Source organism: Stomoxys calcitrans, chromosome 5 (assembly GCF_963082655.1).
Source record: "Stomoxys calcitrans chromosome 5, idStoCalc2.1, whole genome shotgun sequence".
Lineage (NCBI taxonomy): Eukaryota > Metazoa > Arthropoda > Insecta > Diptera > Muscidae > Stomoxys > Stomoxys calcitrans.
The window spans coordinates 55,686,873-55,704,826 of record NC_081556.1 but is presented as its reverse complement, the minus strand read 5'-3'; the positions used below and the strand labels follow the sequence as shown (position 1 = coordinate 55,704,826).

The 17,954-nt window shown below is 37.6% G+C and overlaps 1 protein-coding gene and 1 long non-coding RNA gene across 2 annotated transcripts in view; both read left to right on the top strand.

Moving 5' to 3' along the window:
* The window catches only part of LOC106091244 (RNA-binding protein fusilli), a 188,487-nt gene extending 171,098 nt beyond the window's left edge, over nt 1-17,389 (top strand). Inside the window, exons 13-14 of the mRNA XM_059368857.1 lie at nt 11,788-12,044; nt 15,919-17,389. Of these exons, the coding sequence (XP_059224840.1) occupies nt 11,788-12,044; nt 15,919-16,539 (878 nt within the window). The 3' untranslated portion in view covers nt 16,540-17,389. The remainder of the gene's footprint in view (nt 1-11,787; nt 12,045-15,918) is intronic.
* The window catches only part of LOC131997656 (uncharacterized), a 312,520-nt gene that overhangs the window by 241,421 nt on the left and 53,145 nt on the right, over nt 1-17,954 (top strand). The window lies entirely within an intron of this gene.

The window sequence follows — 17,954 nt, the reverse complement described above, 5'->3', positions numbered from 1 at the left end:
GCATAAATCATGCAAAATTCCGAAGGGAAATTCAAACTGAATTCTAAAATGAACTCTTATTGAAATCGGATGTATTTTCTGACGTGTCGTATCGAATTCTGTCCGAATTCTTGAATAAAATCTTATAATATTCGTATGAAATTCTGATCATTTTTATAAAATCCTGATCTCATGACTGAAGAAAGACATGTTGCTGCATTTTCAAAAACATGATAGAATCTATTTTTTTTAAGAAAAACACAATCGATTACTAACAATTGAAAAATCATCAGCCAAACACAAATTAAGAGAAAAAATCAAAATTATCATTCTTTCGTGTGAACTACTAACGGTAAAACAAATATTGGGTTGCCCAAAAAGTAATTGCGGATTTTTTAAAAGAAAGTAAATGCATTTTTAATAAAACTTAGAATGAACTTTAATCAAATATACTTTGTTTACACTTTTTTTCTAAATCAAGCTAAAAGTAACAGCTGATAATTGACAGAAGAAAGAATGCAATTACAGAGTCACAAGATGTGAAAAAATTTGTCAACGCCGACTATAAGATAAATCCGCAATTACTTTTTGGGCAACCCAATACTATAGACTGCGCAAAAAGTAAAAACAAACGAAAACAAAAATCCTTTGACATGTTGTCCAGACATGAAATAGATCCCTTGTAAACCAATATTCAGGTTTGACTTCTCTGCCTATAGAAGGTTCATGTTGTGTTATGACTTCAAGTATGGTTCAAATCGGTTCATAATTCAGATTTGACTTCTTGAGCCTCTAGAAGGCGTAATTATTACCCGATTAGACTAAAATTTGCCTGAAATGTTTTGCTACGACTTCCAGCAACCGTGCGAAATATGGTTCAAATTAATCCATTGCTTGATATAGTTCGCATATAACCCATTCTCTCGATCTGACTTCTTTAACCTCCATAGGGAGGAATTGCTTCCCGATTTGAATGAAATTTTGTTTCTATTTCCAAGATCCACACAAAGTATAATCTACATCGGCTCCTAACTTAATGCACCTTTCATATAAACCGATCGCCCGAATTGTGTCATTGCGCCTATAGAGGGCGCAGTTCTTGTCGATTTGGCTGAAATTTTTTTAAGACGTCTTATACCATGATTTTAATGTCGGTCCATTACTTGCTGAGCTCCTATTTAATTGAAAAAGTTATTCAAAGAACTTGTTAAATGCGATCCATGGTAGAGGGTATATAAAATTCGGCCCTGCCGATCTTAACGCGCTTTTGTTGCTAGTATTCAAATCTAGCAAAGATTTGTGTATAAATAAGCCGCGCATGGTTTTTTTTCGCAAGCGCAGTAATCGAAGGCTTTATGCCAGTATTTTGATACCCTTCACCATAGGATGGGGTGTACTAATTTCGTCATTCTGTTTGTAATTCCTCGAAATATTCCTCTGAGACCCCATAAAGTATATACATTCTTGATCGTCATGTCATTTTAAGTCGATCTAACCATGTCCATCCGTCTGTGTCTTGAGTCATTAGAGAGCGCAATTCTCATCTGATTTGGCTGACATTTTACACGAAGTGTTTTGTCATTATTTCCAACAACTGTGCTAAGTGTGGTTCAAATCGGTCCTTGTTTTGATATAGCTGTCATATAATCCGATCTGGAGTATTCACTTCTTCAGCCTTTGTAGGACTCAATTCTTATCCGATTTGGCTGAAATTTTATATGAGGTGCTTTGTTATGACTTTCAATAACTATGCTTAGTATGGTTCAAATCGGTCTATAACCTGATATAGCTGTCATAAAGGGTGATTTTTTTGAGGTTAGGATTTTCATGCATTAGTATTTGACAGATCACGTGGGATTTCAGACATGGTGTCAAAGAGAAAGATGCTCAGTATGCTTTGACATTTCATCATGAATAGACTTACTAACGAGCAACGCTTGCAAATCATTGAATTTTATTACCAAAATCAGTGTTCGGTTCGAAATGTGTTCATTCACCGTAACGTTGCGTCCAACAGCATCTTTGAAAAAATACGGTCCAATGATTCCACCAGCGTACAAACCACACCAAACAGTGCATTTTTCGGGATGCATGGGCAGTTCTTGAACGGCTTCTGGTTGCTCTTCACTCCAAATGCGGCAATTTTGCTTATTTACGTAGCCATTCAACCAGAAATGAGCCTCATCGCTGAACAAAATTTGTCAAAATTTGAACACATTTCGAACCGAACACTGATTTTGGTAATAAAATTCAATGATTTGCAAGCGTTGCTCGTTAGTAAGTCTATTCATGATGAAATGTCAAAGCATACTGAGCATCTTTCTCTTTGACACCATGTCTGAAATCCCACGTGATCTGTCAAATACTAATGCATGAAAATCCTAACCTCAAAAAAATCACCCTATATAAACAGATCTTGAATCTTGACTTCTTGAGCCACTAGAGAGTGCAATTCTTATTCGATTTGGCTGAAATTTTGCAAAGAGTGTGTTGTTAGGACTTCCAACAACTGTGCCAAATATGGTTTTAATTGGTTCATTACCTGATATAGCTGCCATATAAACCGATCTTGGATCTTAACTTCTTGAGCATCTAGAGGTCGCAACTATTATCCGATTTGGCCGAAATTTTGTACACCGACTTCTCTCATGAACTTCAACATACGTATCAATTATGGTCTGAATCGGTCTATGGCATGATACAGCTCCCATATACACCGATCTCCCAATTTTTCTTCTTGAGCCCCTTGAGGACGCAATTTTTGTTCGAATTGGCTGAAATACACCACGAATTCTACTATGATCTCCAACATTCAGTTAAATTATGGTCCGAATCGGACACAACTTGATATTTTAGCTCCAATATCAAAGCAGTTCTTTCCTTTTATCATATGTTTGCTTAAAAAGAGATATCGGGAAAAGAACTAGACAAATGCGATCCATGGTGGAGGGTGTACAAGATTAGGCCCGGCCGAACTTAGCATGCCTTTAGTTCACAAATGCTAGGAGGAGGATAATTGTATAGAGAAGAGTTCTTACATGCTGAGTTCTTATATCTGAATGCTCTCTGTGGATTAGGTTGAAGATTTGTATATGCGACTCCGCCTGACATTCGTGCTAAAAAAAAGGAGACTTTGTGAAACAAAGTGATGTTGTCAAACTTCATCCGAAACCAATTCAAACCGTTTTTTGAACAGCACACATCGTTTGATATAAATAAACCCAAACATTCATTATTATTGTTAGACTGTTTGACGCTGTAGCGGACATATATACAAATTCCCTAGAATATCGGAGTTTTTCAAAACATGTTTGCAAATAATTCAACTATGGAATGGAAATGACAAAACATAGTTTTAAGATAAATTGTTTTCGAAATATCACTAAACTAAATGCGTTCGAGGGCGATTTTATGACTGACACCCAAAAGTGGATTTGCACACAATAATCTAAGGTCTTACCTACTTAATTTAGACAAATTTGCATGTTAGGCATTGAAAATTTAATGTGGGTCTTAGTTAATGATTCTGAAACAAAGGAAAGTTTTAAACAAAATATAATTATGGAAATGCTTTCAATAGAGTGATTAACACTAGAACTTAGTTTAAAGCTAATTTGGTTATCTCTATAGCCTTTAAGTTAAGCAAGCAATAGTTTAAATTATTTCTCCCTTTAAATTTGAGTACACATTTCTTGTGTTGGAAACCACATCTGGAATTGGGGTATTAAAGTTTTATGGTAAAGACAAACTCAAACGCACATACACATCTTGGCTGCAATGTATTTTTAATTCTATCCATGAATGAATCATTTCTCAAGAGTGTGTTTCTTACTGCAACCAAGTTTGTGATTATGAAGTTATTTTTTGAACTATGTCACCATGGAAATGCACACATTTTTAGCTTGAGTGTATATTCTGCCTTGGGTGGTAGTTTAATTTAAAATATATGTAAGCGCAACCAACCAATTACAACATATCCCATGGTTCGCAGCTCCATTGTGTATTGGAATTTGGAAGGGGGAAATATTTGAAATGCTATTGCTGACCCTAAGTAATCCATTTAGACAATTTAAGTTTTACTTTGATATTAATTTTGATTTTTTTTTAATTTAATACGCATATATATTTCTTAAATATTTAATTTATCGTAGTGTTTTTTCTTCTTTTTTTAATATTTACATTTATACCAATATATACAATATACATACATTATTATTCAAAAACAAACAAAATCGAATGTGTCTTCAAAATTTAGTCTTGTTTGTCTATAACTTTTTCGCATAGTTTTGGTAACGTTGGGAGGGAAGGTGTCATTATCCTCATTATCATGGTTTTTATTTTAGCATTTTTATTTTAAACAATATGTGTGTGTGTGTCCTTCTACTGTTGCCACTTTGCTGCGGCTATGCAAAAGACTTTTTATGCCTTTTTGTGCTACCTTTTAATGGGGAAACCAGTAATAAAAACATTTGTAACATTAACACAAAGGAGAAAGAAAACAACAAAACTGGTGGTTGCCGGAGGAATCATTGGTAGATGATCGCTTAAAATGTCTACACTCGTATTCTAAACACATTGATACGCTCGTACTTTATGAATAGTGCTATTTAATTGGTCTTATGTGTATTATGTGTCTTGTAGCGTCCTCCCACACTTGCTGCCTAACTCTGTAAAATATCTCGGTCAGTCGGTAAGGAACAGGTGCTGTACAGCCACACTCAAATGCTCGGCGTGGTGCTTACGATATCCATTTAGCATAGAACAAAAAGAACAAAAATAGATATAGATATTTAAATGTCTTTGATGGTGTTAACAAAATCTCAGCTTTGTGAAGGATTCATGTAAATTGGTTGAAACATTAAAATCGTTACACTTGCTGTTGGTTAATGGGCTTTATTTTTTCTTAATAGAATGATGACATTTAGAGCTATGAGTTATGCTAGTGGGCTAGCCAAATGTATTTTGGCCTATATGAATATCCCAACTCATAGAAAACAAATGTCAATTACATGAGTGTGTATTTCAGTTCAGCGTCATAGGTGGTCATGCTAACCTCTGCGCTATCACGAAGTCTGTTAGCCGCGAAAGCCGATCATTGACATTGGAAATGTTGCAACGTCTCATCATCTTGCCCACTTGCTTAACACATTCTGTCAGTTGCCGCGCCTATTCTGAATAAATGTGGTCCTTAATGATATAGAAAGCCATACGGGCCTCCTGCTTTCGTTCCCCCTTACTCCGCTATGTCACTAGACCCAAATAATATGGATCGTGTCGCTCTCAGAGAAGGTTGAAATCTCCCTCTTACATTTCTTGACTGTTCCTGACCTTACCGTCTTGGTTGTTACAGCCCAGATGGGCCAGTTACTATTTGTAAAGATGCTCATACTCAACCTCCTCGCGTTGTAACCATACCACTTCATGCATTCCCTGATCTCCCGGATCTCCGCCTGCGGGAACGTATTATGGACAGACAGTCGAAAACAGATCTCAGTCCCTAGATCATCAATGTGAACTCATTTCCACTCTGTCGTCCAACTTTGATCCATCCGTGTATCATGGACTTCTAGATGGAAATACCTGAGTTTCGTCAATCAAATAACGTGTCGCTGGCAGCAGTGCCTCAAAGGTCGTCTCAGGTATATCACTCGAAACCTCTTCCATTACATCCAGGTTTCCTATCAACGCCTCAATTATACTGGGATGGTGTGATCTGCTCTTGTTCTCTGACCATTCTCTCATTGCCTTAAGACTTATAGCCGCAGGGGCTAAGTCATACTTTATCGGATATCCAGAATAGTTTCCAGTGCACTGGTAGGTGACGTTCTTATCGCCCGCCTATGCCAAGATAACATGTTCTCTGAATCTGTTGTAATGTCCTCACGTTGCACTTTTTCTTCATCGTACTCCACCAAACTACTGAGCCGTAAGCAAGTATTGGTCTAATTACGGTCCTGAATAGCTAATGTTCTATCCTTGGACTAAGGCTACATTTCTATATAGTTCACAACATCAATGAGCCTATTGCATGCTCTTGGTTATGGCACTTCCAGTTCAATTTACTATTCAAGATCATTACCAAATATTTGCCACATATCAAAATCGTTTTGTTGAGGAAAAGTTGTGCCACAAATAAGCACATCTTCGTCATCCTTAGATATCAGTATTCTCTGGATCTACATTCAGACCTTTGATATATGCCATTTCCACGAATCCTTCATCCTTTCTGCATGACTGATTTGGACTCGTACCTCTAAGAACTATTATAACGTAACGTAGTTCACTATTTACAGTGGTCAACTATAGGAGAGGCGATAAAATCTTGGTGTAGTCTCCATATAGACGGATCTCCCGATTTAACATGATGGGCCCATAAGACGGCATTTATAATCCGATTCTCTGAAATTTGGCAAAATATGTTGCATTAGGATCAATGTAGGGCTATATTTAGATAAAACTGTCATATATACCAATCTACCGATTTAAGTCCCAGGGCTCATAAAAGCACAATGAGCTAGCTGTGTTAAGCTTGTTGAAATCCGTATTTACCATGGCCTTGATCGGTATGTATTTGGATATAGCTGCCATTAAATCTATCTCGTGACCTAAAGTCTTGGGCGCGTTTATCTTTTGCGGTTTTGGGATTTTGGGGATTTTCGCCGGCAAATATAGGCAACATACAAACCGTTGAGAAAGTTAGAATGATTTCGCTATTGGTTTTTAGAATCTGCTTAAATTTGACAACATTTCAGACTTGGCTTAGGCAATAGTACGCGCCCTGAACTTTTCAAAAGCATGCCCATCATATATAAAATATTTAACTTTATGCTAGTCAATGTGCATTAGGGTATTTTTGTTTGTTGATTGAGTTATTTAAGGTGTTTAGAAAACTTTATTGGGAAAAACAGTTGATTTTGTATTTAGACCATTGGCGTATCTATGGAGGTTCGTTTAGCTTAACTACAATACAAAAAATAATTTATATTCCAATGTGAAATTTTCATTCTAAAAGTGATCAGGAATGAACAAAAATTTTTAAGAATATGCGGCCCATAAAAATTATTGCATTTTAATCACAAAAATCAAGTAAAATTTTAAGATTTCGACAGCTAAGAAGCTGCAAAGTTTTAAATAGGGACATTTTTCTCGAAAATTGGGAGTAAATATAAGACTTGTACTTGGCAGCCACCATAGCGCAGGGGTTAACATGTTCACCTATGACGCTGAACGCCCACGTTCGAGTCCTGGCGGGAACATGAGAAACAATTTCCAGTGGTGGTTATCCGGTTCTAATGCTGGCGTCATTTTTGAAATACAAAGGAATATTCATGAACAAATTTTCATTTCTTGGCGATTTTTTGGAATGGAAGTTTGGAATTCAAGGTTGTTGTATTTGCCTTAATAACAACACTTGTTAAATTTTTCCTTGAAAGGAGGAATTTTAAAAGCTCCAGCATGAGGTGGATTTGTTACACCTCCGAATATTGGTGGAAGACTAATGAATTCTCATTCACCATGACAATTTAAGTGTCCGTATATCTGTTGAAATCGCAAAAACTTTTGTTATGGCTTTCAATCCATAAGACCTAATCTATAGATTTGGCTTGTTGTGAAAGTGCAATGAGATTGAATGCGCATTTAATTTCAGCTTAAAAATATATTAATAGTAACCAATGTTATCCTTAGTGGGAGGTATGTACATAGGATTTGGCGTTGCTAATCATCCGATTTTACAGCAATGAAATATTTGTTCTAATACAAAATGAGATTTTGGTATATTTTGTTCAAATAAAAATCAATTTTGCTGCAGGGAAATTGTATTAAATACGCCATCCGTCGTAACGATCTGCAAATCTATCAACGATTTTTGACGCGAAGAGTCCAGGCCGAGTATACAAATTAAAACAGGTATCTTAATTTGTATTCCTACACCGGTTAGATGATCGTTTAGAACCGACTTATGTGATCGACTTTGTGTGATTTTGCGATCGACTTGGCGGTTTTTGAAAAGAAGTCATAAAGAAGTATTTGGTGCCCATGGCATTAAGACCACAATTAAAGAGCAAGGTAAACGGGACCGTTTATGCGATAAAAACCGACCCTATTGATTAAATTTTTAGAACATAAGTATACAAATTATTTCATTCTTATAAAATATTAATTTTTTTTGGTTTGGTTTGGTTGGGTCGGAGGCCCCCAATGGAAAACGTCTAGCTACGCCAATGTTTTAACGCTTGGTTTCTTGACCAAAAAATTTCTTAGAAATCGTCTAAGATTGTGATTACGAAAAACACTAATTGTGTGTTTTTTTTTGTGGGCAACACAAATAAACCCACCTTAATTTGAATACCTGGGCCATTTTAATTTTATTGACAGAATACGTACTAGGATGAGTTAAAATAAATAAAAACAAGCAAAAAGGCATTAAGTTCGGCCGGGCCGAACTTTGGATACCCACCCCATTTCGTCACAATCCGATGAAAATTGCATAACTTAAGCACCCAAATTCGACACGGACATTGGGTGGTCTAATGTATTCGTCTCTTTGGCAGATATATCCAATTATAAACCGATCTGAACCATATTAAGGTCGGATATCGTGAGGCTCAGAAGAACTTACTGTTTCAAATTTCAACGAAATCGGGTAATAAGTAAAACTTTTATTGGCTTCAGACCCCTTATCGGGAGATCGGTCTATATGACAGCTATATCTAAATATAGTCCGATCTGAACCATATTTGGGTCAGTTGTCGTGAAGCCTTAAACTACTCACTGTTTCAAATTTCAACGAAATCGGATGAAAAATAAAGATTTTATGGGCATTAGACCCTTTTGTCGGAAAATCGGTCCATATAGCAGCTATATCCAAATTTGGTCCGATCTGGACTGTTCAAGAACTTAACCAGCGTGCATCAAAAAGACGTATCTATTTCAAATGTCAGCTCAATATTTCAATTTTTGAAGGCTCTTGAGTGATTACAAGAACAGAAGGACAGACAGACGGATAGAAGGACAGACCCACGGACATCGTTAAGTCGTCTTAGAATTTTACGACGATCCGAAATATATATACTTTGTAGGGTCGGAAATTGATATTTGAATGTGTTACAAACAGAATGACAAAATTAGTATACCCCTATCCTATGGTGGAGGGTATAATAAGTTTGCTTTTATTGAACGGTTAGAGACATTTTTATGAAATTATGCCTAATACCATCTTTGGTTTTAAGGATGTTTGACTTCAATAATTTCTGTTTCTGTGTTATTTTTATACCCTCACCATAGGATGGGGGTATACTAATTTCGTCATTCAGTATGTAACACCTCGAAATATGCGTCTAAGAATATATATTATTGATCGTCATGACTTTTTAATTCGATTTAGCCATGCGTCCGTCCGTCTGTCTGTCGAAAGCACGCTAACTTTCGAAAGAGTAAAGCTAGACGCTTGAAATTTTGCACAAATACTTGTTATTAGTGTAGGTCGGTTGGGATTGTAAATGGGCCATATCGGTTCACGTTTTGATATTGCTGCCATATAAACCCATATGGGGTCTTGACTTCTTGAGCCACTAGAGGGCGCAATTCTTATACGATTTGGCTGAAATTTTGCATGACTTGTTTTGTTATGACTTTCAACGACTGTGCTATGTATGGTTCAGATCGGTTTATAACTTGGTATAGCTGCCATATAAACCGATCTGGGGTCTTGACTTCTTGAGCCTCTACAGGGCACAAAACCTATCCGATTTGGCTGAAATTCGGCTCGACGTGGTTTGTTTTGACTTCTAAGAACTGTGCTGGGTATGGTTGAATTCGGTCCATGACCTGATATAGCTGCCATATAAACCGATCTTAAATCATGACTTCTTGAGCCACTAGAGGGAGCAATACTTATCCGTTTTGGCTGAAATTGTACATGAGGTGTTATGTTATGACTTTCAACAACTGTGCTAAGTATGGTTGAAATCGGTCCATAACCCTATATAGCTGCCATATGAACCAATCTGGGGTGTTGACTTCTTGAGCCTCTAGAGGGCGCTATTACTATCCGATTTGGCTGAAATTCGGCATGACGTTATTGATTATGAGTTCCAACAACAGTGCAAAGTATGGTACAAATTGGTCCATAACCCGATATAGCTGCCATATAAACCGATCTTTAAGCTTGACTTCTTGAGCCACTAGAGGGCGCAAACATATTCGATTTGGCTGAAATTTTGAACAGCGGCTTCTCCCATGACCTTTAACATACGTGTCAAATATGGTTTGAATCGGTCTATAGCCTGATACAGTTCATATATAAACCAATATTCCTTTTTTACTTCTTGAGTCCCTAAAGGGCGCAATTCTTATCCGCTTATCTGAATTTCCGCTGAAATTTTACACAATGACTTTTACAGTGGTCTCCAACATTCAATTCAATTATGCTCCGAATCGGACCACAACTTGATATTGATCCAATTCCATAGCAATTCTTTTCTTCTATCCTTTGTTCGCCCAAAATGAGAAATCGGGAACAGAACTCGACAAATGCGACCCATGGTAGAGGGTACATAAGATTCGGCCCGGCCAAATTTATCACGCTTTTACTTGTTTTTGATTAACCGTGACTGACTTCTTTTTTCTGTGATTTTAAAACTCATAACGTTCTTGCATATAAAAAATCGCTCAAAAAACTTAAAAAAAAACTTCAATCGATTGTGGAATGTTGACATGTTTCGACTAGGATGAACTTAAGATTTTTTTTGTTTATTTTCAACTACAGTACGAGGACTTTGGTTATCTAAATTCTCTTGCTATAAAATGCATATTGATTTTCCGCAAGGGATTTTATTGGATTATGAAGAACTTTTAATTGTGAGGATTTTAGTATGAGATATGCATTTGAAAAATATGAAAATATTAAAGTGTTTGTTGATTGGATACTACTACTGTTATTACTACTACTACTACAATAACGTTGTGTCCTTGCGCGTGTGTGTGCGTTCATGTACGTGGTGTGTTTTGTTCAAATCTCTTTTTAGTTTAAATTTTTAATAGTTTTGACAGCTACTACTACCATAAATACTACTACCAACCATTACCAAAAACAACAACAACAACTACTACTACTACTACTACTACTGCTACTATTACACCAATTAAACTATACAACAACAATAATAATTCAATTTAATTCATCATCGTTCGTACTATTCTGGTCCCGAGTGTGTCAGTTGTATTCTCTACTCTTATGATGGTGCTGGTGGCATAAAAATTAAACTCAAATGCAATCAAATGCAAATTTGCAATCAAATCAGTCTCTTATTCATGGTCGGTGGGTCGGTGGTCACTGGTAAATATTTAATTTATTTTTTGAAATAAATGTTTTCTAAAAATCTGCTACGGTGAGTGCTTTTTATATACTACATACAAACATAATAATATTTCAAATATCTATATATACAAATTTACTTACACATCTCTTACTCAACTATTCGATTTGTCAGTCTATCTAATTACTTGTCACTCTATTTTAACTTAACATCTTCCTAATCGACTTATTTTGAAGAAGACAATGACGATATGAGAAAGAAGGCAATACTGTTCCATTGTTACTGACATCTTCTGTTTAGATTTTCTTTAATTAACATTTGGAAATATTTTAGTTTTGTTTTTTGGTTTTTTTTTGTTTAAATTAATTTTTTTTTTTTAATTTTATTTATGACATAATTCTTGTTATATATATATATAAAATAGTATTATCTTGTATCTGACAATGAACTTGATTGTGATATTTATTTCTGATGTTTTTGTTTGTCTCAGGAGCTTCCGTTATTGGTCCGCCTTTTAGTCACTTTGGTCCGTTTGCAGCGCCCGGTCCAATTTTGGCCGCACCTCATCGTGGTCCTCATCCTCACGGCCCAACACATCCTGCACCACCTTCACCACATGCTGCCGCATTTTATCCTCATCCTGTGGTCTATTGGCCATATCCCAGTCCACCGGTGTCGCCCACAACGTACTTTAATCCGCCGACACATTCGCCCACTCATGTTCCTGGTAATCACGGGCCACCAATGGTAGGTAAATATTGATATTTTAGTAGTTTTCTTAAATGTTGAACAAGAAACTTATAAAATAGACCGAGACTCTCTGGCAAGTTCTCCGAACGATTTTTTTTTCAATATAAATTCATGGAGACCTACTTAGTTGGAATGTAGAATGTCACATGATGAATACCAATTGGAAGATCGGTTTCGATGATGGGGGTATGGTCCATACTGTGTACACTTATTGTATGTTAGTCGCTATCTATCTATCTATCTATCATGACGGACACGATGAGGAGGACTTCTGTTCTACAGGTTAGGTGACACGGATTGCTACCAATTCAAACGACCACATTTTGTGTGGGCAAATATTATACCCACCACCGAAGGATGGGGTATATTCATTTTGCCATTCCGTTTTCAAAACATCGAAATATCCATTTCCGACACTATAAAGTATATATATATTCTTGATCAGCGGACCAGGTCCGTCCGTCTGTCCGTTTGTCTGTTGAAATCACGCTACAGTCTTTAAAAATAGAGATATTGAGCTGAAACTTTGCACAGATTCTTTTGTTTGTCCATAAGCAGGTTAAGTTCGAAGATGGGCTATATCGGACTATATCTTGATATAGCCCCCATATGGACGGATCCGCTGATTTAGAGTCATAGGCCCATTAAACCACGTTTATTATCCGATTTTGACGTCAGTGAATTGCGTCAGGCCCTTCGAAATCATTCATCAATTTGGCCCAAATCGGTTCAGATTTGGATATAGCTGCCATATAGACCGATCCTCCAATTTAGGGTCTTAGGCCCATAAAAGCCACATTTATTATCCGATTTTGTTGAAATTTGGGACAGTGAGTTGCGTTAGACCCTTCGACATCTTGGTCCTAAAATCGGTCCAGATTTGGACCTGCTGCCATATAGACCGATATCTCGATTTAAGGTTTTTGAGCCATAAAAGCGCATAATAAATGCGCCGATTTCGCCGAAATTTGAGATAGTATGTTGTGTTAGGCTCTTCGACGTCCTTGTTCAATCCACATCGGTCCAGATTTGAATATAGCTCCCTTAAGACCGATCTCTCGATTTATGGTTTTGGGCCCATAAAAGGAGCATTAATTGTCCGATGTCGCCCAAATTTGGGACAGTGCATTGTGTTAGGCTCTTCGAAATTTTTCTGCAACTTGTCCCAAATCGGTCCAGATTTGTATATGGCTGCCATGTACACCGATATCTCGATTTAAAGTGACTTATATTACGCATTTCGACATCCGTGTCGTATATGGTTCAGATCGGTTTATTTTTAGATATACATAGCTACTAAAAATACCAATATTTTGTTATACACAATTGAACAATGACTTGTACTTATTAGTATTTGGTCCAAATCGGAACATATTTCGATATAACTGCTATGGGACATACGATATGCAATTTTCACCAGATTTTGATGAAAGGTGGTTTGCATACATATCCTGGGTGGTGGGTATCCAAAGTTCGGCCCGTCCGAACTGAACGCCTTTTTACTTGTTTTTCATTGATTTAAACGATTAAAATGTCTGGAAGCAATCTACATTTCAGAATCCAATGCACTATATCATCACATTTTGCCTTGGCTATTTCTCTGGGTCTATAAAAAGAACGAGTTGCAGACAGCACGAGTATAATCTGCCGGTATTTTGGCCCTTTCCCGTCCAATGAATTTCTGCAGCTCATCCATACTGGCATATTTTTGATACCCACCACCATAGAATGGGGGGTAAACTAATCCAGTCATTCCGTTTTTTAACCCCTCGATGATACATATTCTTGATCGTCTACATAACAACAAAACAAAACTTGACCTTGAACATTCCATTGAGGAACTGGAACAAACTTCTCACAAATCAATGTGTGCTGTCCGATTCAATTTTTAACCTCAATGATAAGGGACCTCCTTTTGTAGCCGAGTCCGAACGGCGTGCCGCTGAGCGATACCTCTTTGGGGAGAAGTTTTTACATGGCAAAGTACCTCACAAATGTCGCCAGCATTAGGAAGGGATAACCACCCCCATCCATCGTCTACATACAGTATATATGCTCTCGATCGACATACAGTATATATATTCTTGATCGTCTCGACATTCTGACTCGATCTAGCCATATCCGACCGTCCGTCGAAATCACCATAGCGGTCGAACGCGTAAAGGTAGATACTTCTTATTGATGCGGGCCGTCGAAGATTGCAAATCTGTCATATCGGCTCAGATTTGGATATAGCTTCCATTTAAAGTGGTGCTTCGACTTGACTTCTTGAGTTCCTAAAGACCGCAATTGTTACTCTGCAATTTTGCACGGAGTAACCTGTTACTACTTGCAGCAACCGTGCCAAGTACGGTTCAAAAGGGTCTATAACCTGATGTAGTTCCCATATAACCCGATCTCCCGTTTTGACATCCTGAGTCTCTAAAAGCCATAATTATTGTCGGATTTGGCTAAAATTTTGTAGTGTTCTGTCAGGACTTCTAACAATCGAGGTTCAAATCGTCCTATTGACATAGAAACAGAACTCCCTATTTCACGTCTTGTGATCCCTACGTTGTATAAATTTTTAGCAGAATCCATGGTGGTGGTTTCCCAAGTTACTCGTCAGACAACAACATGTTCGGAAATTTAGCACGTTAGTGCGAGCGCACTAACTCCTTTGATATTTTGAATCTAACATTCTTTTGCTTTGGTGTAAGACCGTTGCCTTTTGGGATTTCTGAGGTTTTACCTTAAGCTCGTTTTTCAATATATGTATGTTGGCATTTGATTGTCACTACGGCGTGGATTTCGTTGAATTCGACCCTTCACTCGTCGAACCGATTCATGTTTAACAATGCTATCAGTAATATTATAACGATTTATGGTGCGAAAAACAAATGTTTTGTTCACTTTGAGGTGTTTTAGTTCGCCAACAATAGTCTTGTCTTGTCTTCTTGAGCCTCTAGAGGGCGCAATCATCGTCCGATTTGACTGAAATTTTGCAAGTGGTGTTTAAGTATTACTTTCAACAACTGTGTTAACTATAGTTCAAATCGGTTCTTAACCTGATAAAGCTGTCATATAAACCGATATTGGGTCTTGACTTCTTGAGCCGCCAGAGGGCGCAATTCTTATCAGATTTGGCTGAAATTTTGCACGAGGTGTTTTGTTATGACTCCCACCAACTGTGCTAAGTTAGGTTAGGTTGAAAAGAGGGTGCAGATATTAATCCGCCCCATGCCACTATGGACATACAGCTAAGCCAGTAATCGGCTTGTTGTGCGCTTTAAAAACTATAAAGTAACCTCTAAAAAAAAATTTTAAGTTAGAAATTCCGTGCTACTTACAAAATCCTTAATTGTTGGTTCATGTCTGGTATTGTGTCTCCACCTAAGTGCCGGTGTCTGTTAGACGCGAAAGCCGGGCAATGACAAAGGAAATGCTCCAACGTCTCATCATCTTCTCCGCATGCCCTACACATGCTATCACTTGCCGCACCGATTTGACATAAGTGAGCTGCCATGACCTTCCATATACGTGTCAAATATGGTCTGAAACGATCTATAGCTTTATACAGCTCCCATATAAACCCATCTTCCGATTTTGCTTCTTGAGCCCCTACAAAGCGGAATTCTTTTCCGAATGGAGTGAAATATTACACAATGACTTCTACAATGTTCAGCATTCAATTCATTTATGGTTCGATTCGGACTACAACTAACAGTTATTATTCATTATGCTTTGTTTGCCTAAAAAGTAATACCGCGCATAGAACTCGACAAATGCGATCCATGGTGGAGGGTATATAAGATTCGGCCTGGCCGAACTTGGCACGCTTTTTCGTGTTTTTTACTTTTTTAATGCATTTTTTAACTTTATGTATTTCCAGTATTCTCTCGATTATATACCCGCAGTGCCAGCAACAAATTACGCTAATCAACCATCACCACTCAGTCCACCAAACATAGCAATTCCTCCAAATACTACTGGTCTAATATTATCGCCAAATAAGACGCCCACAATGACTCTAGTGCCACCAAAGCAATACCCTTCTGTAGTACAGGGGCCAACGGCAGTGGCCAATATGAATGCCAACTATCATCATAATAGTAAGGCATTGCACCCACCACCAGCTCCTCCGACAACAACAGTAGCAGTTCCTACACCGCGCACTCCAACTACAGGTAATGTCTTCCAACACTATGGATCGCCACCGCCTCCAATGACGATGCCTAAATCTCCTGTTATGATAAATGCTCCAACGATGAATGCTGTCGGAGTAGTAGCAAGCACAGCAGGAGGAGGAGGAGGGGGAACGCCAATCCAGCAGCCATTGCTTGCCATCGATACCACCTCACAGGGGGTGGAACGCAACACTCTGAAAGCCGGTGTGAAAATAGCCAAAATGCCAGTGAAGAATGCATCAGTGACCTCAGGTCCCACCACAAATGGCGTTGCACCACCTCTCGTGGTGACCACCAATCGATGTGTGGAACTGTATACTGCCTGAATGTAGTTGGAGCCGGTGCCATGCTATCAAGATTCACAAGGCCAGAGGCGGAAGCATAAGAGAACAAACCCCATAAACATTTCACATCAATTATTTATTTGATATTTTTTAAAGTAGACATGCAGAGATTTGAGTACTCACTAAACCATTCCCAATCTTGCCACATCAAACTGGGAGTCGATGAAGCCTTTCGAGCTGCCAGTACCGCATTCAAATGCATTCCATGAATCTCGAATGAACACAATATGTACCACAGAATACAGTACATCGCCCTATCAGAGGTTGCAAAAAAAAAACCTATCAAATCAAAGAACTTGCTTTCAAACTCTGACAAATTGTTGATATTATCGTTAATCACAAAGCAAAGCAACAACTAAAAATATAAAAGCATTTTAGTATAATTACTCAAATAGTTAATCAGTCATTTAGAGAACCCTATCCCGATCATTGTTATACTGCGCGCTTAAAGCCCCCTCCCCCGGGAAAAACAGTGCAATTATATAGGAAACCATCTTGTCAAACAAGCAGTTTTCGTTCGCTTGGGACGTACGAAGTCGGAGCTTAAAACAGCTATTTGGGGAATGGGGGGTTTTTAGAAAATGCCCCCGCTCCTACCTCAAAGCAAGCATTGCTGACGCATTCACAAATCTAGTTAGAAAAAACATTCCGAGAATTCCAATCAAATATAAGAAAAAGGGAAGACATTTACAATACTATGGTAATACCATTCAAATCAAGCTCTAAACAAAATACCCTAGTCAATAGTAAAATTATTTATATATGTATGTATGTACGTATGTGTCTATCTGTGTTTTTAATTTCTTTGTATGCACTATTCAAAATACCCCTCCGATGAGTGACAGTTCTGAACTTCACGGCCGTGTGAAAAGGTCCCTACGGACCTTTTTTGTAAATCAAATTTTTTTTTTCATATAAATTTTTTTTTTTTGATTTTTTGTTTTATTTTTATTGTTTATAACTAAATTCTACACAAAAAAAAAAATTAATTTTTTTAATTTTTTTTTGCTTGAATTTTCTTAAGACTATTATAAAAAATTTAAAAATTATTGTTGTTGTGTACTTCTTGTCCCCTGCCCTGTGTGCAAGTGTTGCAGCGATGTAAAAGTGTGCTATGTTCTCCGCAAACAGCGTTGCCGCAGCCGAAGCAGTATGGCCGCAGGGAGGTTACAGCTGCAAACGACGGTAAATTGCCTTCCATCGGTCTTGGTAATACCTGAAATGATATATATTCTATTCTTGAATTTGAAGATGTTTTCTTACCCTGACATTGAATGCTTCCATCACATTGCGTATCCTTGGATAGGAGATTATATGGTGGTTCAGGGCACGTTCTTCGATATTTGGTATGGCCAATTGTTTCGTTAGCAGTAACAAGAACGACCGCCGTCTGTCAC